Source organism: Heterodontus francisci, chromosome 27 (assembly GCF_036365525.1).
Source record: "Heterodontus francisci isolate sHetFra1 chromosome 27, sHetFra1.hap1, whole genome shotgun sequence".
Classification (NCBI taxonomy): Eukaryota; Metazoa; Chordata; class Chondrichthyes; order Heterodontiformes; family Heterodontidae; genus Heterodontus; species Heterodontus francisci.
This window is the reverse complement of record NC_090397.1, coordinates 51,956,148-51,980,419: the sequence shown is the minus strand read 5'-3', so window position 1 is coordinate 51,980,419 and position 24,272 is coordinate 51,956,148. Positions and strand designations below refer to the sequence as shown.

The window sequence follows — 24,272 nt, the reverse complement described above, 5'->3', positions numbered from 1 at the left end:
AGAACCCCAACTCTCCTAAAAAATCTCATCCCTCTAGTACCCAACACTCCTACAAAATTCCCTCCCTCTAGTACCCCAACATTTCTAAAAAATCCCATCCCTCCAGTACCCCAACTCACCCATCTTAGCACCCAGGTACAGTTAAAATTCGTGAGTAAAAACATTCTTATCAATATCGATTTCAGGCCCACTCCAGAGAATTGAGCCCATAATCTAAGCTGACATTTCAGTGCAGTCCTGAGGGAGTAATGCGCTGTTGGCGGTAGTGTCAAACTGAGGCAGCATATGCCCTCTCAGGCAGACTAAAAGATCCCACTGCACTATTCAAAGAAAGCAGGGAAGTTCTCTCTGGTGTCCTTATCAATATTTAAATCTGAACCAACATCATTAAAAAAACTCTAGTCATTTATTTTACTGTTATATAATTGTAAGTTCTTTCTTCACAGGTTTCCTAATCTATCTGGAAGAACCTTGAGGAACCTGTGCCAGCTCCCGACTCCAGATGGTGTTTACAGTTCTCCCAACTGTACTGCCCATCAGACTATCTGGAGCAGTGAAGTCATAGGTCAGGCCCAGGCACAGATGATGTTCCCAGAGAGGCCAACACCAGGCCCCTGAAGATAAGCAGTTACGCTCATGTCCATACCTGAATGCAACCCTGAGTGGCTTGAGCCAACGCCTCAGTCCCCCTATGTTGTTCCAGTTCTTTGATCCTGGCTCGCAGATTTTCTGTTGAAACATGAATGAGGAGTGCTTCAGTTTTGGTTTCTGCTTTTAGTGACATTCTTCACCTCCACATCAGATCATCCCACAGCAACAAACAGAAAGTTACATAAACAGTGGCTCAGCAATTCCCATCTATGCATAGATTTAGATTCCTGTATAGACTTGGTTAGACCCCCAGTTCTCAATACCTAACAGACACCAGACACCCCCAGTTCTATATACCAAGGCAGGGAAGGGGCTGGAGAATCACAGGCTGGTTGCAGCACTGAAGGAGGCCATTTGACCCAACATACCTGTACCAGCTCTCTGTAAGAACAATTTAATTAGTCTCAATCCCCTAGCCTTCCCCTGTAGCCCTGCAAATATCTTCTCTTCAGGTGCTTATTCAATTCCCTTTTGAGAGCCACAAATGAATGACCCTTTCAGACAATGCATTCCAGATCGTGACCACTCACTGTGTAAAAAATAGTTTTCCCTCATGTTGCCTTTGATTTTTTTTGCCAACCACTTTAAATTTGTGTTCTCTGGTTCTCTACCCATTCACCAATAGGGACAGTTTCTCTCTATCCACTCTGCCTCGACGCTGCATAATTTTGAACACCTCTCTCAAATCGCATCTCAACCTTCTCTTCTCTAAGGAGAACAACCTATCCATGTAACTGAGCCCCTCATTCCAGTAACCATTCTCACAAATCTTTTCTCTAAAGCCTTCACATCCTTCCTAAAGCTCGGAACCTAGAACTGAACAAAATACTCCAGTTGAGGCCAAACCAGTGTTTTATAAAGGTTCATCATAACTCCCTTGCTTTTTTTTTACTCTATGCCTCTATTTATAATGCCCAGGTTCCCATAGGCCTTTTTAACCACTTTCTCAACCTGCCCTGCCACCTTCAATGATTTCTTTACATATATCCCTGTTCTTGCACCCATTTTAGAATTGTAACCTTTAGTTTGTATCGCCTCTCCTGATTCTTCCTACCAAAATCTATCACTTTGCACTTCTCTGCATTAAATTTCATTTGCCACAGGTCCGCCCATTCCACCAGCCTGTCTTTTTCCTCTTGAAGTCCGTCACTATCCTCCTCATAGTTCACTATACCTCCAAGTTCTGAATAATCTGCAAATTTCTCCCTGTACACCCAAGTCTAGATCATTAATATATATCAAGAAAAGCAGTGGGCCTTGTACTAACCCCTTGGGAATCAAACTGTGTACATTCCTGCAGTCCGATAAAACAACAGTTCAACGCTACTCTCTGTTTCCTGTCACTCAGCCAACTTTGCATCATGCTGTCACTGTCTCTTTTATTCCATGACTTTCAACTATGTTGGCCAGTCTATTGTGTGTCTTTTGGGAAGTTTATATACATCACATTAACTCTCTTCATTATCTCATCAAAACACTCAATCAAGTTAGTTAAAGATGATTTGCTTTTAACAAATCCGTGCTGGCTTTCCTTAATTAATCCACATTGTTTAAGTAACTGTTAATTTTGACCTGGATTATCATTTACAAAAGTTTTCCCACCACTGACGTTAAACCAACTGACCTTTAGTTGCTGGGTTTACCCTTAAATCCTTTTCTGAACAAGGATGCAACATTTGCAATTCTCTAGTCCTCTGGCACCCCTATATTGAAGGAGCATTGGAGAATATGGCCAGTTAAGGAGGCAGGTATATGATACTTGGGCAGCAAACCGTACTTCACAAGACTAAATGCAGCAACAAGTGGGATTTGCTGTGGGGTGCTGTGCTGTGTGGTGTCACATGTGAGTGGTACATTGTAATGGATTATTTTACTCACACCTAGGCACAACAGCAGGAACAAGAGGCAGGCTGGGTACAAGGGGCAGGTCTGTGTGTTTTCAGAACCTGCAGTGTTCCTGTGGGTAAGAGGAAAGAACACACACAAACACCAAAATTCACTCCTACTACTCTGTTGGATGCAAAAGATCCCATGACACTATTAGAAGAGCAGGGAATTCTCCCAGTGGCCTACCAACATCAGCAAAATTCAGAATATATTGTCATCTATCTGTTTTAATATGTAGCTCCTTTTTAAAACAAAGCCATTTACCATTTTCAGTCTTGACCTCCTCATAGTCCATTGTCTTCCACAACAGGCTTCCCTTTTCCTCTTCCAGCTCTGCCAATCTGTTCTGCGATTCCACCTCCTGTTCATCAACAGCAGTCTGGATGGTGGGGGAGGCGGGGGATGTGAGGTGGGGAGAATACAAAATAAAGCATAAATTATTGAATGTGACAGCTCATCCTGTTTCAGATCTTAAGAACCTCTACAATATGATTTAATTTTTGGTAACTAAATATATTGCCCACAATCAATTGACGAATATCAATATTGTTTTATATATAAGATGTTAACAGAGTTATGCGATCAATATCAGAAACATGCCTTATAGCACTATCTACTGGTCAGAGCTTGAAACTGTATTGTTACAAGCAACTGTTTATATACAGTCCTTCCATTCTAAAAGTTTACTTTGGCAGAAGATAGTCAGACCAGAGAAAGCAAAGGTAAATCAGTCCCCATTTTTATAAAATATTTTGACGTTATGTTATTATTGGTGATTAAATAGCAAAGCTTATGACCAGTTAGGAAGCATGGATTGTCGGAGTTTAGGAGTTTCAAAAGTGAGGTGCTAATGCGCCACCTCTAGCAGGAGGGTACAACAAAGTTTACAGGAGCAGTTTCCAACATAAATGCGGATATAGGAATATATAGTGGGAAAATTTGCAAGTGTGGACAGCTATAAGACTTTTTAAGGATGAGCGCAGGGGAGGGAGGGAGGTAGCCAGTATTGTAGCAACTTTAACTTTTGTAATCACACTCGGACAGATTGTCTGATGTTTTGCTTTATTGGACATGGTGGAAAAATCCACATCTTTGTTGTTGGCAGTCTCCTGTCAAGGCAATGGTTCGATTGTTTCCTCAGATTGTTTCAATGCAAGCTGAACTATCCGGGATGTCCACCTAAACAGGAGTCTTTGGCAGACTTGGAATATCAATAGATAAAGAAGGACTAAGGGGAGAAGTGAAGTGGGAGCTGTTAGATTTTGCAAAGAGTTGCTGGGAACATTTGCACTGGAGATAAGATGACCCAGGGAAGATCTCATAGAAAGTTTCAAGAATTAAGGGTGCAGATAAACTGAACCCTAATGAATTGCTTGCCACATCACAAGTGGGGAGAGGGTAAAGTTTCTGCACTATTTTCATAACCAGTTCTGCGTCATTCTTGGCCAGTCAGGTATAGTTTCTTATTTGGACCTTACTTCCAAATGTGCTGTGCAAATGAGAATGTAATAAGAGTACACTGACTGAACAGACAGTTTTGATTTAACAACTTTGCAAGAGAATGGGAATGTGCGGGACAGTGGAGGATGACAGTTTTGGCATATTCAAGAGAAAAGTAGATAGTATTCTGGTGACAGAAATTTTCAAAGAGGTGTAACAGATAAAGAAAGAACATGAGATTTATTAAACTTTGGCTCTGGTCAGGTAGATTATAATAATCTATCCCAGTTTACATGCTCCCATAATAGAATTGAAAGGTTTCTGTTGAAGGACAAGAAGATTAAACCTTTTAACTGCAAGGGAACTGAGGTTATACACAGAGGGTGTGAAGAGGTTGACACCCGCAGCATGACATTATCACCAAAAGAGCTTCTGGTAAAGAATGCATGGCACTGGACAATAAGCGAATGTGGGGGAGGGAGAGGATGGGAAACAAGGCGAAGCACTGAGGTAGTTTACAGCAGCCAGAATAAATGCAGATGGTGCTCAGACATAACCAGACAAACACAGATCAAGGGGAGGCTCAGGGGAGCTAACTTGCTGTCTTAAAGACCAGAAACATGAAAACTTAACAGAACAAAGAAGACATTCATTAATATTCCCACTGCCTAGCTCTCTCCTCACATCCCGTATTTTCAACAGCTTCAAATATTAACACAGCTATATACCCAGCAGACAGTGTACTCTTATTTCATTCTCATTTGCATAGCACATTTGGAAATAAGGCCCAAATAAGAAACCATACCTGACTGGCCAAGAATGACACAGAACTGGTTATGGAAATAGTGCAGAAACTTTACCCTCTCCCCACAACACAAAAGCTTAAACATAGGAAATGTCCCATGGTAATTGACTGAAGGGAATGGTGGCAGGGTTAGGAGAGGTAACTGAATGGATAAACAGCTTTTGAGAAGGCTTTTAAAGGCATAGAGGGAAGTAAACAGGCAAAGAGATTTAAGGAGTTCCAGAGATTGGGGTTAAGATGGCTGAAGGCTCTGCCTTAAATGGAGGAGTGAGGGGAGTGAACAACAATAACTTGTATCTATATAGCACCTTTAACCTAATAAAATGTCCAAGGCGCTTCACAGGAGCATTATAAAATAAAATTTGACACTGAGCCACAAAAGGAGTTATTACAACAGATGGCCAAAAGCTTGGTCAGTGGTAGGTTTTAAAGGAGCATCTAAAAGGAGAAGAGGTAGAGAGGTGGAGAGCTTTAGGGAGGGAATTCTACAACTTGGGGTTTTTTTTTAGAGATACAGCACTGAAACAGGCCCTTCAGCCCACCGAGTCTGTGCCGACCATCAACCACCCATTTATACTAATCCTACACTAATCCCATATTCCTACCACATCCCCACCTGTCCCTATATTTCCCTACCACCTACCTATACTAGGGGCAATTTATAATGGCCAATTTACCTACCAACCTGCAAGTCTTTTGGCTTGTGGGAGGAAACCGGAGCACCCGGAGGAAACCCACGCAGACACAGGGAGAACTTGCAAACTCCACACAGGCAGTACCCAGAATTGAACCCGGGTCGCTGGAGCTGTGAGGCTGCAGTACTAACCACTGCGCCACTGTGCCGTTTTGGTTCCAATGATGGAGCAATTAAAATTAGGGATGCTCAAGAGGCCAGAATTTGAGGAGTACAGATATCTCGGAGGGTTGTGGGGCTGGAGCAGATTACAGAGAAAGGGAGGAACGAGCCCATGGAGAGAATTTTAGAGCAAAGATGAGCATTTTAAAATTGGGCCGTTAAAATCAAGATGGTGCAGAGGGGCCAGAGCTGGAGAGTAGAAGGACAGGGACTGGGACAGAAAGCTGGAGGAGGCTGCTGATGTAGGGTGGGTGAGAAGCCGCGGGAGGATTTGTAACCAAGAATAAGGATGCCGAATTTGGTGCACTGGGGAAGAAAAGCCAATGGAAGCAGACAAGTAGAGGGTGATGGGCAAGGAGTAAAGCTTGGCAAGAGCCAGGATGATGCCACAGAGGCCAAAAGAAGAGATCTGGAGAAGTCTAATACAAAGCAAAATATTACGGATGCTGAAAATCTGAAATAAAAACAGTAAATGCTGGAAATACTCAGCAGGTCTGGTTGCATCTGAAGAGAGAGAAACAGAATTAACATTTCAGGTTGGTGACCATTGTCAGAACAGCTTTTGGTAAAGTCTAATTGTGGGAAACAAAGCAGTTGTATAACACACAAATGAAAATGTAAATAGCAATAGAATGTATGATTTGTCACTGATCTCACTGTAGCACCCACTAGTTTACTTCGCAGATAAAATCAACAGGGAACAAGCATCAATAACCAGTGAAATCCAACTGCATAAGCAAGACTGACATCTAACTGGGATATTAGAAGTGGCAGGGAGACAGTTTACAATCCAAGCTACTTAAAGCATAATCTCAGTCCTGAAATAGCTGCTCAGCTGCAGATTTGAAGCAGTAATATAGGTCTGAATGTTATTTTGCATCTTTGTTACCTTGTTTAGCGCAATAGGGAAAGGGGAGTGTGCCGAGACATTTAACAGAGAGGCACAGGAACAGGGCAAACCAAATAAAGCATCCATACCCATGAACTGTAGTGAGAATAACGTATTAACCTTCAGAGAAGTTAAAAAGCTATAATCCAACAGCTCCCAAAAGCATACAAGGGTGTGATATTGATATACACAGTAGAACTTCAGAGTTTCCATTCCTCGTCTGTCCTGGGTTAGCTGGGCTCAGTTGAGATGCCACAGTTGGCCTCAAGCACCTTTGAGTTCCACTTATCCACTGAGCGCTGCTGGGCAGAGCCCAAGCATGGATGTTGGGTAAGCCCCAGATCATGCTGAGCTGCGTTGCTTTGTATGGTCGAATAGCTTGCTGACATGTATAGTCTCGACTCACAAAGAACAGGTGAGGTACCAGAAGGTAGCTGGTTCCTGGCAGTTGTGCCCTGTTGAGTCTCCAGGTTTTCAGGAGAGGAGATAACTGGATGAGTGTGGGCAAGAATCCATGCAGAGAGGGGGGATTCCAATGACATCAAAACTACACCAGCAAAGTTTCCAGTCATCTGAAAACCAAAGATTAGATTAACTGCTCCAAGGGCCTTTCCTCGTTATTAAGATTATACATTTGCTTTCTAACAATCAGTCAATCTCCTGTGTTATCAGTGCTGACTCTATGGAGCCTGGCGCACAGTGCTGGTTACTGTCGGTCGTGCTCCAGGGCTGCAGTACACAACACAGCAAAGATGGAGAGAGGGGCAGGTATGGGGGTGGTGGGGGTGGGGGCAAGGATAGAGGGGGAGGAGGATGGATAGAGGGTAAGAGGGAGGGACAGGGGGGACGAGGGAGTGCTGGACAGAGTGGGGATCAAACCAGTGCACCCACCACTAAGCCATCTGCATGTCATACACAAAGTTTCAAACAGAACCATAAGCAGCTCCTGAACCTCTGCTATGCCAGTTCTGAACTTCCTACTTGCTGGTATGTGAGGACAGCCCATGTTTATGCTGCAGATTTCACCAGTCAGTGAATATACTTTGTTTCCAGAAATAAGTCTCGAACCTGCAGTGACTGGACTTTCTCTTCAAGCTCCTGCACTCTGAGCGATGTCTCCCTTTGCGATGCTAGTTCAGCTTCTGATTGTTCACGTGCTTCAACCTTCATCAGTCCATCTGTAGGAGAAAACAAAACGTTTTCCTGAATTTTATTTGCCCTGTTTTGTCCTGATTACAAAAAAGACAAAACATGAATTCAGGACTGATGCCAGGAAATTCTACTTCAAGCCATGGGGCCAAAACGGGAAACAGACTTCTGCAATAGGGCAGTGGACACAAAATATCACAAAACTTAAGTTTATTATTACTAGGCTGTTAAAGCATACAAAATCCTTGAACATACAGAAGCAAGAACATGGCAGACAAAATATACTATGGAGGTGTGAAGTTATCCACTTTGACAGGAAAAATAAAGCAAAATACTTTTTAAATGGTGCGAGACTGGGAAATATTGGTATTCAGAGCAATCTGGGTGTCCTTGTACATGAATCACAGAAAGTAAACAATCACTTTGTGATAAAGGCTAAGAGTGAAGAAGTCTTACTACAATTATACAGGGCCTTGCTGACAGCATACCTGGAGTACTGTGTACAGTTTTGGTCTCCTTACCCAAGGAAGAACATACTTGCCCTTGAGTGAATGCAATTAAGGTTCACTGGACTTGATTCCTGGGATGAAAGGATTGTCCTATGAGGACAGATTGAGTAGATTAGGCCTATATTCCCTAGAATTGATGAGGGGTGATCTAATTAGAATATATAGAATTCTTAAGGGGCTTGGGCGAAGATGCTGGGAGGATGTTTCCCCTGGCTGGACAGTCTAGAACTAGGAGTCACAGTCTCAAGGTAAAGGGTCAATCATTTAAAACTGAGTTGAGGAGAAATTTCTTTATTCATAGGGTTGTGTATCTTTGGAATTCTGCACCTAGAGAGTTGTGGATGCTCAGATATTGAGTATATTCAAGACAGAGATCGATAGTTTTTGAATACTAAGGGAATGAAAGGATATGGGGAACGTGCAGGACAAATGGCCTACTGCTGCTCCTACTTATGTTTTTATTTTCTTATAAATCACTGCTTATTTGGTTAGAGATTGGCTATTGTAATGTGTCAAATTCTGGGCACTACACTTAAGGAAAGATGCCAAAGCCTTGGCGAGCATGCAGAACAGATTTACTGGAATGTTAACAGGATGAGGGACTTCAGTAATGTTGAGAAACTAGACAATGACCTCCATTGGGCATTCATGGGTTAAGGGAAACTTTACTCTGTATCTAAACTATATTGTACCTGCCCTGAGATTTGTTTGTGCAGAGAGAGCTTTACTCTGTATCTAACCCATACTGTACCTGCCCTGGGAGTAATCAATGTTGATACTGGGTACCTGAAATGCCCATTTTACAAGTCGCAGCTCTAACCTTAACAGATGTGAAGTTGCCAAAAAAGTAATATATAAAAAGACCGGCATCACCTAACCAACACATCCTGAATTACTTCCCCTCTTCTCCTGTGGACATGGTGGATTCCCTTACTTGCGTCCTGAATCTTCATCTGCACTTTTCAAGAAGTTAACTTAAAATTTCAAATCTAAAGAATGAATTCATTAAAAAGGAAGTTTGTTTTATTTCAGCATTTTTTATGAAGATTTATTCTGAACTACCTACTTGAAGGAAGGTGACCTGATGCAGTGTCACACCAATACCAAAATTAGCGAAGCAGCTGCATTTGCCTGGTCAGTAACCAAAGATTTTGTCTTTCAAACGATGAAGTTCTTCCATCGAGTAACTGACCAATTTTAGACTTGTCAATGGGTACATGTTTAAAAACTGTATTTGTACTATTCTCAAACTTTTCTGGTCATGTTTATTTAATTGTAAATAAATATATTACATGTTTAGCCTGTAAAATCAGGTTTGTGATTAACCACCACAACAATGTAATGTGAGACAATGCTTAATTCAGGAAACAAATGAGGCAAATAGGGTTATTAACAACCCTCAGGGCCAGCATCACTGTAAAGGGAGATTAACAGTAAGATAATTCTGTTCAACCATTGAACCAGAAACAAAGTCAATAAATAAATTATAACCATGACTTTCCTTGAGAATTTGGCTTCCTCACCTTGCAACTCTTTTATTTCATTGGTCAAAGTTTTGCACATTCTCTCTCTGTCTTCTATCACGCTCTGCAGCTGCTGGTTTTGTGCTGTCAGATCAGTACAGGATGACTGCGCATCCTGCAGTGCCTGTTGCATTTGTGTGGCAGTACAATTCTTTTCCGCTAACTCTGTCTCGTACTTCTCAGTCACCTTCCTCAGTTGTGTCTCAGCTGACAGTCTCTCTGATTCTAGTGCAGCTTGTAAAGCAGCAATGTTGGCCTCCGCCTCTTGCAGCTTTTCCCTGAGGGCCTGAAGAAGAAAAGCAGTTAAGATATTGAATGATTGCTTGAAAAACTCTGGATAAAGAAAAGCACTTTTCTCCCTCCAACTGCATGCACTGACTCACAGGAGCATAGGAACTGCTGGATGTAAACCCAAGGTACACTTAGTTCACCTTCTATCATCTTGGTAGTCACACAATAAAATAATGGAGTTGTTGACTATTCACAGCAATCAATCTCTATCAATTATTCTACAACAGACCTAGACATGAGGAAAACCCCAGTGGTTGACAGCTCTGGGAGGTCCAGGTCTGACAGCTCCAAAGTCACCTGCTCCTCCCTCGCATGCTATACTTACCATACATTATGTCTCAAATTACTCAGACTGTATCCCAAAATGTTATTTTTTGAAAGCTAACTAATTTGTATTTGAAGACTAACCTGAAGTCGGGGACGTCGGCAGCGGACCTGAAAGGAGTGGGGAATGAAGTCAAACCTATAAAAGAAAGAGCGGGGCTCGAGGCCCTTCACTAACCTGAAGTCGGGAATGTCGGCAGCAGGCTCTCTGACTGTTTCTGTGCGCGCTCTATTTGGATTTAGTTAAAAAAACAGTGACATCACTGTAATTCTGTGCACTGATTGGTCGGTGGGTGGGCGGCAGCTGTTAAAACTGATTGGGGGGGAAAAAAAAGGTTCCTTTTGAATTAAAGCCCTAGGATAGCTATTTGTAAATTTTTCGTATTTACTGGCTATACTAGTGCTGTTTTCATGGAGTGAGACTGTAAGTTAAGTGTGGGTATTTTCATTGGCTGGGGGCGGTGGAAGGTGCTCTTTGGTCTTTTTCTTTCTCAGCCTCAAAGGTACAGGGGATAAAAGTTGATTGTAAATAGCTGGTAAGTTAAGTTAGTAATGACAGGGCAGCTTGGCCAAGCGGAATGTACCTCCTGTGCAATGTGGGAAGTCGTGGACGTGCCATGTGACCTTGGCAAACATGTCTGCAGAAAGTGTCTCCGGTTGCAGAAGCTTGAGCTTCGGGTTTTGGAGCTCGAGCGGCAGCTGGAGTCACTGTGGCGCATCCGCGAGGTGGAGGACTATGTGGATGGCACGTTTCAGGAGGTAGTCAAGCCAGTGCCTAAGCAAGCACAGTTCAAGGGTGACTGGGTGGCTGCTGGACGGACATAGAAGTCAGAGCAGGTAGTGCAGGAGTCCCCACAGGACATCCCACTTTCTAACCGGTATTCAGTTCTGACTACCGATGGGAGAAAGGGTTCCTCTGAAAAATGCGCCGAGAATCATGACCGGAATGTCATGGCTGACTCGGCTGTGCTGGGTTGGGAAAAAGGGCAATAGTGGTAGGGGATTCTATGGTTAGAGGAACAGATAGGCGTTTCTGTGGTCACAGACGTGATTCCAGGATGGTAAGTTGCCTCCCTGGTGCAAGGGTCTTGGATATTACTGAGCGGCTACAAAGTATTCTGGAGGGTGAGGGTGTCCAACCGGAGGTCGTGGTCCACGTTGGTACCAATGACATAGGTAGAAAGAGGGATGAGATCCTGTAAAAAGAATTTAGGGAGCTAGGCAGCAGATTAAAAAGTAGGACCTCAAAAGGTTGTAATCTCTGGGTTTCTTCCGGTGCCATGGGCTAGTGAGTATATGAATAGGAGCTTAGAGCAGATGAATGCATGGTTGGGGAGATGGGACAGGAAGGATGGCTTTAGATTCTTGGATCACTGCGTCTGTTTCTGGCGAAGGTGGGATCTGTATAAGATGGACGGATTGCACCTGAATCAGGATGGGACCAGCATCCTTGTTGGGAGGTTTGCTGGTGCTGTTGGGGGGGGGGTTAAACTAATTTGGCAGGGGGATGGGATACAGAGTGGATGCACAGTAGGGGGTGTTGTACAATCAAATATTAATGTGAAGCTAAGTCAGTCTGGAGGACAGAGTAAATGTAGACCTGTTAAGGCTCAGGCAGATAATGCAAGGCTGCATTGTATCTATTTTAATGCAAGGAGTCTTACTAGTAAGGCTGATGAATTGAGGGCATTGATTAACACATGGGAATATGATATTATTGCTATTACTGAGACATGGTTGAGGGAAGGGCAGGACTGGCAACTTAATATTCCAGGGTATAGAATCTTCAGACGTGATAGGGGAGGGGGTACAAGAGGAGGTGGCAATGCACTATTGATTAAAGAGACAATTACTGCAGTAAGGAGGGATGATATCCTAGAAGGTTCCTTTAATGAGGCCATATGGGTAGAACTCAAAAACAAAAAGGGGACAGTCACTTGGCTGGGAGTGTACTACAGGCCTCCAAACAGTCAGGGAGAGATAGAGGAGCAGATATGTAGGCAAATCTCAGAGAGGTGCAAAAATAATAGGGTAATAATAGTAGGGGATTTCAATTTCCCCTATATTAGAGGGGATAGTATTGGTGCAAAAAGCTTAAAGGGGGCAGAATTCTTCAAGTGTATCCAGGAGAGCTTTTTGAGCCAGCACATAGAGAGTCCTCCAAGAGGAGGGGTGTTACTGGACTTAATCCTAGGGAATGAAGCCGGACAAGTGGTAGAAGTGGCAGTGGGGAAGCATTTCGGGGATAGTGATCATAACTCTGTAAGATTTAAGATTGTTATGGAAAAGGACAAAGAGGGACTGGAAATAAGAGTACTGAATTGGGTGAAGGCAGATTTCAATATGATAAAACAGGATCTGGCCAAAGTGAACTGGGAGCAGCTTCTTACAGGAAAGTCTACATCAGACCAGTGGGAGTCATTTAGAAGGGAAACGGTGAGGGTTCAGGTGCAGCCTGTTCCTGTAAAGGTGAAGAGTAGAACCAACAGGTCAAGGGAACCCTGGATGTCAAGGGATATAGAGGATTGGATAAGGAGAAAAAAGGTGGCGTGTGGCAGATTCAGAGTGCTGAAAACAGCGGAGGCCCTAGAGGAGTACAGAAAGTGTAAGGGAGTACTTAAAAAAGTATTTAGAAGAGAAAAGAAGGGGCATGAAAAATCACTGGCAGACAAGATAAAGGAAAATCCCAAGGCATTTTATAAGCATGTTAGGGGCAAGAGGATAACCAGGGAAAAAGTGGGGCCCATTAGGGATCATAGAGGCAATCTGTGTGTGGAGCCAGAGGACATAAGGAAGGTTTTGAATGATTACTTTTCATCTGTGTCACTATGGATGGGAACGATGTAGGTGTACAGATCAGGGAAAGGGATTGTGATATACTTGATCAAATTAGTATTGAAAAGGAGGTGGTATTAGCTGTTTTAGCGAGCTTGAAGGTGGATAAATCCCCTGGCCCAGATGAGATGTATCCCAGGCTGCTATGTGAGGCAAGGGAGGAGATAGCGGGGGCTCTGACACAAATTTTCAGAACCTCTCTGGCCACAGGAGAGGTACCAGAGGATTGGAGGTAAGCGAATGTGGTACCATTATTTAAGAAGGGTAGTCGGGATAAACCAGGTAATTATAGGCCGCTGAATCTAACATCAGTGGTAGGGAAATTATTGGAAAAAATTCTGAGAGACAGGATTAATCTCCACTTAGAGAGGCAGGGATTAATCAAGGATAGTCAGCATGGCTTTGTCAGTGGGAGATCGTGTCTAACAAATTTGATTGAATTTTTCGAGGAGGTGACTAGAGGTGTAGATGAGGGCAAAGCAGTTGATGTAGTCTGCATGGACTTCACTAATGCTTTTGATAAGGTCCCGCATGGGAGATTGGTTAAAAAAGTAAAGGCCCATGGGATCCAGGGTAATTTGGCAAATTGGATTCAAAATTGGCTTAGTGGCAGGAGGCAGAGGGTGATGGTAGAGGGTTGTTTCTGCGAGTGGAAGCCTGTGACCAGTGGTGTACCACAGGGATCGGTACTGGGACCCTTACTGTTTGTAGTGTACATGAATGATTTAGACGTGAATATAAGAGGTATGATCAGTAAGTTCGCAGACAACACGAAAATTGGTGGTGTCATAAATAGTGAGGAGCCTGAGACTACAGGACGATATAGATGGGCTGGTAAGATGGGCGGAGCAGTGGCAAATGGAGTTTAATCCTGAGAAGTGTGAGGTGATGCACTTTGGGAAGTCCAACAAAGCAATGGATTATACAATGGATGGTAGGACCCTAGGGAGTACAGAGGGTCAGAGGGACCTTGGGATGCTTGTCCATAAATCACTGAAGGCAGCAGCACAGGTAGAAAAGGTAGTTAGGAAGGCTTACGGGATACTTGCCTTTATTAGCCGAGGCATAGAATATAAGAGTAAGGGGGTTATGATGGAGCTGTATAAAATGCTGGTTAGGCCACAGTTGGAGTACTGTGTACAGTTCTGGTCGCCACACTATAGGAAGGATGTGATTGCAATGGAGAGGGTGCAGAGGAGATTCACCAGGATGTTGCCTGGGCTGGAACATTTCAGTTATGAAGACCGATTAGATAGACTGGGGTTGTTTTCCTTGGAGTGGAGAAGGCAGAGGGGGGACCTGATTGAGGTATACAAAATTATGAGGGGCATTGATAGGATAGATAGGAAGAAACTTTTTCCCTTAGCAGAGAGGTCAATAACTAGGGGGCATAGATTTATGGTAAGGGGCAGGAGGTTTAGAGGGGAGTTGAGGAGGAATTTTTTCACCCAGAGGGTGGTTGGAATCTGGAACACACTGCCTGAAGGAGTGGTAGAGGCAGGAACACTCACGACATTCAAAAAATATTTTGATGAGCACATGAAACGCCATAACATACATGGCTACGGGCCAAATGCGGGGAAATTAGATTAGTTAGGATAGGTGCTTGATGGTCAGCATAGGCTCGTTGGGCCGAAGGGCCTGTTTCTGTGCTGTAAAACTCTATGACTCTTCTTCTTCTTTGGCCTCCTTATCTTGAGAGACAATGGGTAAGCGCCTGGAGGTGGTCAGTGGTGTGTGGAGCAGCGCCTGGAGTGGCTATAAAGGCCAATTCTAGAGTGACAGGCTCTTCCACAGGTGCTGCAGAAAAATTTGTTTTTGTCAAAGTCAACACTAACAGCTTGCACCATGCCCTCAGTGAGCCTGTTCTATAGATTGACCACTTGCTCACTGAAATATCGTTTCTGTGCATGAATTGTAAATATTCTCCCCTTCAAGCACAGGCCATATCCTCTGCTTTTACTGTTTCAGGACAAGGTGAAACAGCTCATCATTGTCTATTTGACATGGACACTCCTTGCTAGGACATGGTTCCAGAGGAGAAATTTGCCTTCTGGTACTTCATTGCAGTGACTGTTCTTTGTGTGAGGCAGGAGAGTGAATGTGTTCCATCATGTATGCTGCAACAGCGAGGCCAATTGTATCATCTCTCTGTAGTGGGGCCAATTTGAACTTATTTGAAAAATACATGGAATATAAAAAAGCTCTCCTGAGACTTCCCATTACCTCACCTGGTTCTGACCAATACGTGTACTCAATGAGCTTCACAAACATTCGCACAATCTACTCCATGGAGCCTACCGCACTAACCAAAGAGCTATCTTAAAAGGCTTTGATTGCCCCTCCCCATGCAGCTACCTTCCTTGTCCCTCACTGTTTTTTCGATGCCACTGTCTTTATTGTTCCTCCCTTGGTCCTTCTAAGCTCCAAACAAGACACCTTGCATGCTCTGCCTCATGCCTCCGCCCTCCCCGATTTCCAATCAGTTTCCTACTAAATGTATTTTTTCCACAGTATAATAATCTGTAATATTCTTGACTAACTTAATGGTACTTTAAGTGAAATTTGTGGTTGAGATTTGCCAAAACTATTCAACCCAGGAGGCAACGATAATTCAGATAAAGGGTGAAGTGCTTTATGCTGTAGCCAGTTGTACAGACATTGGTAAAATCTTGCCAGCATGCATTGCAGAGGCAAAAAGGTTTCTTAATGTGAGATGAAACTGTGGAATGCTGTAAGATTGTTTTTTTGAAATGATAAAAAAACAATGCCCTGTGAGGTTTACAGCTCTGCAAACAACCATTATATACAGCTAAAGCTTGCCTAAATGCTTGCTTTGATGCAAAGTTAAAACCTTCGTGAAACTTTATGTTTCAATAAGTTTGATAGGAAATGAAACTGAACAGAGACAAAATATCTGTTTGAGGGTTATGAAACCTAAGCACAGATATTAATTCACCAAGCAACAACCTGAAATGGGTCAGTGATTGTTTAATTAACCTGGCGGTCCTGGAATTGTGACCAGGAAAAGAAGCTCCTGTTGTGTGTACTGATAACGATTTAAAGACAACTGTAAAATCAAGAGTGACGGAAAATTACTGAAGGAAGTTTAAAACAGATGGACAATGTCGAGGCAGGGCTTAACTCCATGGTTTGAACAAAGAATTAGACGACCCATTGGACAACAGGAGCCTATGGTGGATTTTGATAGGACACTACGACCCTGTCAATGGAACATCCATGCCCACCTTGGAAAGAAAGGTATAAGGATCATTGTAAAGCATGATTTGGTCCTGCAGTTGAGCAACTCGGTCAGTTGCTAAAGAGTACGATCAACAGGAGGTGACCGTTCACTGGGTGATTGTATGTATAACTTCTTGTAACGTATTTGTGACTAACAGGTGTATTGTACTGGTAACTGGTATTCTTACCAAATTTAGTAAAGACATTAGTGTTTAATTTGGGCTTAGAGTGTTGTCTCAATATTTCTTGTTTTGGAACCAGACAGTAACTGGTCAAGGGTAGAAATTTACATCTTGCAACAGGACTTGAAAACTATGGAACTCCTTCCCTCTCTCAGTGTTCCCTTCCTACTATGATCTACAGGCTTTCAAAAGACAAGTTCCACAATACCTGCATGTAATGAAAATAATAATCATCATCAGTTCAAGTGACCATGAACCTGTTTGATTGCGCAAAGTCCAACAGTTTCACAACTGTCTTTTAGGAAAGAAAACCTGCCATCCTTAACTGGGCTGACCTATATGTGACTACAGTTCCCCACTAATGTGCTTAATTCTGAAATGCCCTCTCAAGTGGTCCAGCAAGCCACTCAGTTGTCAAGGCAACTAAGGATGGACAATAAATGCTGGCCTTCCAGAGAATGATTTAAAAAATATCCAAACCCTTCTCCCCAATTTATCTTTTCTTCCTCTGCTCCTCCTGGCATCTTTAGTTCTGTCCTGCTCAATTTCACCTAAGTTTCTTAATAAAAACCAGAAAAGCAATAGCTCTCGAAAAGCCATAGGTTCTATTTAAATGGGTCATGATACCTGTTTCTTCTGATCACTGTCATTCAGTTCCTGCTGCAGCATCTCCATCACACGGGTCCGTCCCAACAATGATTCCTCCTTCTCTTCCAGTTTTCTTTGTAATGATTTCACCGTCTGCAGGTTAAAACAAAACATACAAGAAAGGAAACAATCAATAAAGAGAGATCAATAAAGAAAAAACTTACATACTCAAAATCTGAAATAAAGGCAGAAAATGCTAATTGAGGTGTTGTGTGCTGCCAGAACACAAATCAAAATACCACAGATGCTGTAAATCTAACAGAGAAACAGAACCCACAGCAGGTCAGGCAGCCTCTATGCACAAGAGTGTTTTGGCTGCGCTGGTCCTTTGTCAAGACTGGAGGATCTTACCAATCAACAGCATTTGAAGAGGAATAGAAAGGGAAGGGAGGAAAAACATGTACACCAAACACACCCATGTGAGCACCGTACAGATACACACGGCGCGCACGAGACACTCATATATGCACAAGCAGTCACACACATACACCATAAAGAAACACGTGCATAGACATACAAGATGTACGCACAGCATACATACACTGGCGCAGATCACTTACATATGCAGACACACATGCTTGCACACACCAGCAAAAAAAAAGAAATGCATGAAAATCACTGAAAAGAACAGAACTTGCTTGACCGCTTCTTCATAACTCAATCTGCTCAAGCTGGGATCAGCCTGGTCACTCTGAATGGTCCCATATCCTTGCAGGTAGGGTGACCCAAACTGCACAGACTTGGCCTCACCACTGATCTGTACAGTATTAGTAAAATTGCTCTCACCTGTCCTCAATGTGCCCCCAGAACTCAATTTGTCTCATTCATAACTGCATCACAGTGACTAGCTGCTCTCACAGTAAGAGGAATTATGACTCTAAAATCATTTGCAGCTTCTGCCATGGGACACCCTTCCATGTTATACACGTTTACTGTTCCCTCTTCGTAAATATGATGTCCTACATTAAAATCCATAGACCATATCTCATACCATCAATACAGTTATTCAAGTCTTTCTGAAGATATTCAGTCCATCAACTTTGGCTCAGTGGGTCGCATTCTCAACTCGGAGCCAGAAGGTTGTGGGCTCAAGTTGACTCCAGGGACCGGAGCACATAATCTAGTGACATTTCAGTGCAGTAGGTGACGTTGTCTTTCAGATCAGACATTAAACCGAGGCCCTGAGTGCCCTCTCAGATCAGCATAAAAGATCCCATGACACAATTTCGAAGAAGAGCAGGGGAGTTACTCGGCCAATATTTATTCCGCAACCAAAGTCACTAAAACAGATTATCTGCTCATTGTTGTTTGTAGGAGCTTGCTGTGTGAAATCGGTTGCCATGTTTCCTATATTACAACAGTTACTAGACTTCAAAAATGCTTCATTGGCTGTAAAGTGGAGTAGGACATCCTGAAGTTGTGAAAGTGCTACATAAATGCAAGTTCTTTCTTAGCTACCCTCACAAATTTGCGTCACCAGCAAATTTTGTTTAATTACAGACATCTCATTTCATAGTATTGATAAATATTGAAAATAGAAGGGGACCCAGAACCACGTTTTCCCAGCTAAGCACTTTCCCTTCATTACTACCTGTCTTCTGCCACTTAACCAGGTCCCAATCTATTCAGACAATTTCTCATCTGTTCCATCAGGCTTTCCCCTCCTTCCCAGTGATCCATGAATGTTAGTTTGTTGCTACTTCAGCAACACTTACTTGTTGCAAATCTTTGCTGGTCTCAGATCCAGAAGCTAGCCTTATGAGCTCCTCCTCATGTTTCTGAATGTGCTCTTGGAATCGTGTGTCCTTTTCAAGAATGACCTCTTGAACTGACCGGAGCTGCAGTTACAAAACATGAATACATAATTTGGGTTGTAGATAGAGTCAGATAAAGGCCCTTATCCTCTTGGACCTGCCAGCTGGCTGCCAGGGTTCTATGCGAAACTGGTCTGGACGTCCATATTTGATTATGTTCCCACACAATAATGCCTTGAATTCAGCAATAATTCACACCAAGCTGTTCTCCTTGCTTCCAAAGCTAACAACACAGCCGAGAGCTAAAATGGAAAAGGCCACACTGGGGCAGTATGAGGAGTCCTGCTGAGACTGGGGAAAACCCATCTACCTATGCTGTGCCTCCCCTGGGCGTGTTTGATGGGACAGTATAGAATAAGCATTACTCTGTACCTTTTCTTCTTTCACAGCAAACCAGTCTCTTTACCTGTTGTGCATGTTCAGCCTCTCTTTGCTCCAGGAGTGCATTGGTAGCTTCAAGTTGGTCCTTCATGCTATCTGCAGCTGCTTGCAGAGTCCTACAGTTCTCCTCCTGTTGCAGAAGTTGACACTTGAACTTCTCGATCTCATCTTGCTGCTCGAGTATGGAGCTCTGTTTCAGACTCACCTGCCAAGTGGTTGAAAGCAAAAACAAATTCAGCCCAATTTAATAAAAGCAAAATACCGCAGATGCTGGAAATATGAAATAAAACCAAAAAAAGTGCTGAAAATACTCAGCAGGTCTGGCAGCATCTGTGGAGAGAGAAGCAAAATTAATGTTTCAGGTCAGTGAAAGGTCTAGTCTTCAGCGGTTAGCTGAACATTATTGTCATTATAGGTCACTGAGATCTAGGATTCTTTCCAATTGACTCTGGTTAACCGTGTTAGCAACTGAATATTCCCCATTGGAAGCTTACCAGTACTCTCCGTGCTGGTAGACTGCACACGTAATACAACAGGGGCAATGTACTGCAGTTTAACAACTCTCACTTGACATCACTTGATCAATAATTTCTGATCTACCTCACCTTCTCTCCCCTTGTTTGAGCTCAATGGTATGCTGCAGTGTGTGCTTTGGCCCTTCACCTGAGGCTTGTCAATAAAGTCACCATTCTTAAAAAAGCAAAAAGCTCATGATGCTTTAAACCAGAAAAGGCTGAGAAAACCCAATATGATGACATTGACCTCGATTAATTACCAGGTGCACTTGTGTGATCAGTCATGCAAGTGTTTTAAGCCAAATAGATGGAACCCTCACCAATACATTCTCAGACGCACCGAGTACACAGGCATGCCTGTCTCCTTACCTCGGCAGTATGGTCCTCTGTCTTTTCTAGCTTTGATGAGGCTGTGAACAATGTTTGTTTCTGCAACTCCTCGATCCGAGCATTTAACGAGGCAACTTTTGCTTTCGCCTGCAGTTTGAGTTTGGACAATCTGGCATCAGACAGCTCCTTCTCCTCCTGTGAAATAATTGCACATTCACTGATATCAAATGGTGCACTCAAAGTGATTCCCTTGCAGCTGTTGTCAGCAAAACACTTTCTGGTGTCGAACCAGGGTCATACCTATCAAAATGTAAAGAGGGAAAGGTAGGATTGGGCTCAGCTCTAAACCACACACAGAGCACAATGCACAGTGCTTGTCTCTTTCAAAAGGAGGATGTAGAGGCACTGGAGAAAGTACAAAAAAGATTTACAAAGACGATAGCAGAACTGAGAGATTGGACCTATCTTAAAAGACTGAACAGGCTACGGCTCTTTTCTCTAGCAAAGAGAAGGCTGAGAAATAACCTGATAGAAGTCTAAAATTACGAAAGGGTTTGATAGGGTAGACGTAGATAAGATGTTTCCACATGTGGGGAAGACTAAAGCTTGGAGCCATAATTATAAGATAGTCACTAATAAATACGATAGGGAATTCAGGAGAAACTTCTTTACCCAGAGTGTGGTAAGATCACAGAGAATGGTGAGATCACAGAGAGAATGCAAATACAGAAATGCACCTCATAGGCATCCAATGAATGGGACTGAATTGGCGGATGGAGACTCAGAAAGGGGCCTAGGGCAGATACTGAATTTGCCACATTCAGTGGCTGCGCTCTGTGGCAAAACAATTCAAAAATCTAATTAAATGATAGGATGTGTTGGCATAGTACTGGAGAACAGATCTATAAGTTACACTGGAGCTGTACAACATACTGGGAAGACCACTGGGAAGATATGGTGTACCGTTCTGCTCACCATGCAACTTGAATTATATACAGGCACTGGAGAGCAGGCAGAAGGGGACAACACAACTGATCTTGGAAGTGAGGGCTGGAGGAAGGGTTAGAAAAAGTCCAGCTCTACTGCCTGCAGAGAAAGTGGTTTAGGAAGGTGTTATTCAAGGGGTATAAAAATAATAGAATCACAAGAATATCACTGCAATTTAAACCAGGAGAGTAGGAGCAGAGGACAGAAATGGCAACAGTGAAAACTAAATTCAAAACAGATATGTAAAAGATATTCTTCTGAGAAGCAATGAGAGGGGTTTGGAACAATGATCAGGAAGGTATTAGAGGGATGGACTTCGACAGGAGAGTTAGGAGAGATGGATGGTATATTTACAGAGCTAATTACAGGTAAACATCACACCTTCATTGCAACTTCTTTATTCTGAAGCTGCAAGTCTTTCTCTCGTACGAGTTCCTTGAGCTGAACAACCAGTTGCTCGGACTGTGCCAGACGCTCCAGCACATCCTGTGATAGCTCAGAACAGGTCTCCATCTCAGGCTGCTGACTGGTCTCCTATATAACACAAACGTACAGTTCAAACAAAGCAGAATAGGCCAGTAATCACACTCAAGAGTGTAACCCATCAGGGAAATTGCACTTGCTTTAACAAACAGCATTGTCAAAAGGATTTCAATAATGTATAACTGTGTGTTAAATTTTCCTATTATATACAGCAGGTGTTAAAGACCAGCAGAAAACTTAAACATTAAGCCCTGAAGTGGGGCACGAACCCCATTACCTTCTGTCTACCAAAGCAAAATACTTCAGATGCTGGAAATCTGAAATAAAAACAGAAAATGCTGTAAACACTCAGCAGTCTGGCAGCACCTGCGAAGAGAGAAACAGAGTTAACGTTTCAGCTCGATGATCTTTCATCAGAACCCTGTGGGATATTCCTCCCAAAACAGAACTTCAAGCTGAAGGAAAACACTGGGGCAGAAAGAAATCTGGTGACACCAATACCTAATTGACACAGGAACTACACATACTTTGGCCATTATCATTAAACCCAGACTTTACATTACTCACCGCTCCCTGAGAAGTGTTGGTCCCATCTTCGCTAACATCCCCTGAGAGATCCTGCAGCACGGTGTTGACGCCCTTCGCCAGGTCCGACAGACGGCTCAACATGGTGGAGCTGCACAAGGGACAAATGCACAATGTTAGATAGTATCAAGACGACAGGTTGGAAAGGGTAGGTGGGATGAGGAGATGAATCAGAAAGTCGTGGTTAGGGGGAGATCAAGCTTGGGCTTGTAGGAGGAAGGGAAGACAGAGAAGTGAGGAGCTCCACCGTTCTTAGATCCTATGGAAGAACGAGATGGGAGTGGGTCTTGTTTTAAAGAGAGAGGGGAATCGGGATGCTTTTTATGCAGCAAGTTATGATCTAGAATGTAATGCCTTCCAGGGTGTTGGAAGCAGAGGAAGCAGAATCAATAGCAACTTGCAAAAGGGAAATGGATAAATTCTTGAAGAGAAAAAACTTGCATGGCCATGGGGAAAGAGCATGTTACTGGCGCTAATTGGATAGCTCCTTCAGAGAGCCTGCAGAGGCACAATGGACTGAATGGCCTCTTTCAGTGTTATATAATTCTATTCGTAGACTGGGCAGAAGTGGACATTCAGTGTGTAGGAGGAACCAGAGACAAGTTAAGTGGCACAGTGATCAAGGATTGATAACAGAGACAAGAAAGTTTGCAGCAGAGATATAATGAATGAGAGAAGTGAGAAGTCAATTGCCAGCAGCCAATGAGTCGTTTCCTGAAGGATGACGGAGTTTGGCTGACATTACTAGGTGAGAAATCGAGACATGCCCTTGTAGACCAAAGCCACCTGTTTCCAACCCAAGGGATGTAGCCATCGCCAAATTAAAACCCCCTTCAATGCAAAACACTTCTTTACACAGAGGGTAGTGAAAATCTGGAACTCTCTCCCAAAGAGCTGAGGATACTGGTGCTCACTTGAAATTTTCAACATTGAGATCAATGGACTTTTATTAGGGAAAGGTATCAAGGGGAATGGAGCAAAGGCAGGTAAATAGAATTGAGATAAAAATCAGCTATGATCTAACTGAATGCTAGAACAGGCTCAAGCGACTGAATGAGTCATAGAATCATACAGCACAGAAACAGGCCCTTCGGCCCATCGTGTCTGTGCTGGCCATCAAGCACCCAACTATTCTAATCCCATTTTCCAGCACTTGGCCCATAGCCTTGTATGCTATGGCGTTTCAAGAGCTCATCTAAATACTTCTTAAATGTTGTGAGGATTCCTACCTCTACCACCTCTTCGGGCAGTTCGTTCCAGATTCCAACCATCCTCTGGGAAAATTTTTTTTCTCAAATCCCCTCGAAACCTCCTGCCCCTTACCTTAAATCTATGCCCCCTGGTTATTGACCCCACCGTTAAGGGAAAACGTTTCTTCCTATCTAACCTATCAATGCCCCTCATAATTTTGTATACCTCAATCAGGTCCCCCCCTCAGCCTTCTCTGTTCTAAGGAAAACAACCCTAGCCTTTTCAGTCTCTATTCATAGCTGAAATGCTCCAGCCCAGGCAACATCCTTGTGAATCTCCTCTGCACCCTCTCCAATGCAATCACATCCTATAGTGTGGTGCCCAGAACTGTACACTGTACTCCAGCTGTGGCCTAACTAGTGTTTTGTGCAGCTCCATCATAACCTCCCTGCTCTTATATTCTATGCCTCAACTAAAGGCAAATATCCCATATGCCTTACAAACCACCTTATCTACCTGCGCTGCTTCCTTCAGTGATCTATGGAGAAGTACATCAAGGACCCTCTGTACTTCCTAGGGTCCTACCTTCCACTGTATATTCCCTTGCCTTGTTAGTCCTCCCAAAATGCATCACCTCACACTTGTCAAGATTAAATTCCATTTGCCACTGCTCCGCCCAGCTTACAAGCCCATCTTCTGCAATCTAAGGCTTTCCTCCTCACTATTTACGACACCACCAATTTTCGTGTCATCT

The 24,272-nt window shown here is 43.2% G+C and overlaps 1 protein-coding gene across 4 annotated transcripts in view; it reads right to left on the bottom strand.

Annotated features, from left to right (window-relative positions):
* LOC137384820 (golgin subfamily B member 1-like) overlaps nucleotides 1-24,272 on the bottom strand; it is an 87,356-nt gene that overhangs the window by 52,394 nt on the left and 10,690 nt on the right. For all 4 annotated transcript variants that reach the window (XR_010977668.1, XR_010977669.1, XM_068059345.1 and 1 more), the window contains exons 2-11: nucleotides 22,310-22,418; nucleotides 21,641-21,793; nucleotides 20,312-20,467; nucleotides 19,453-19,632; nucleotides 18,948-19,070; nucleotides 17,212-17,325; nucleotides 9,710-9,995; nucleotides 7,597-7,706; nucleotides 2,803-2,917; nucleotides 647-729 (exon numbers count right to left, since the gene is read on the bottom strand). Coding sequence is in view for 2 of the 4 variants with exons in the window: in XM_068059345.1 (XP_067915446.1) it covers nucleotides 647-729; nucleotides 2,803-2,917; nucleotides 7,597-7,706; nucleotides 9,710-9,995; nucleotides 17,212-17,325; nucleotides 18,948-19,070; nucleotides 19,453-19,632; nucleotides 20,312-20,467; nucleotides 21,641-21,793; nucleotides 22,310-22,411 (1,422 nt within the window). In the remaining 2 variants the exon portion in view is untranslated. The remainder of the gene's footprint in view (nucleotides 1-646; nucleotides 730-2,802; nucleotides 2,918-7,596; nucleotides 7,707-9,709; nucleotides 9,996-17,211; nucleotides 17,326-18,947; nucleotides 19,071-19,452; nucleotides 19,633-20,311; nucleotides 20,468-21,640; nucleotides 21,794-22,309; nucleotides 22,419-24,272) is intronic.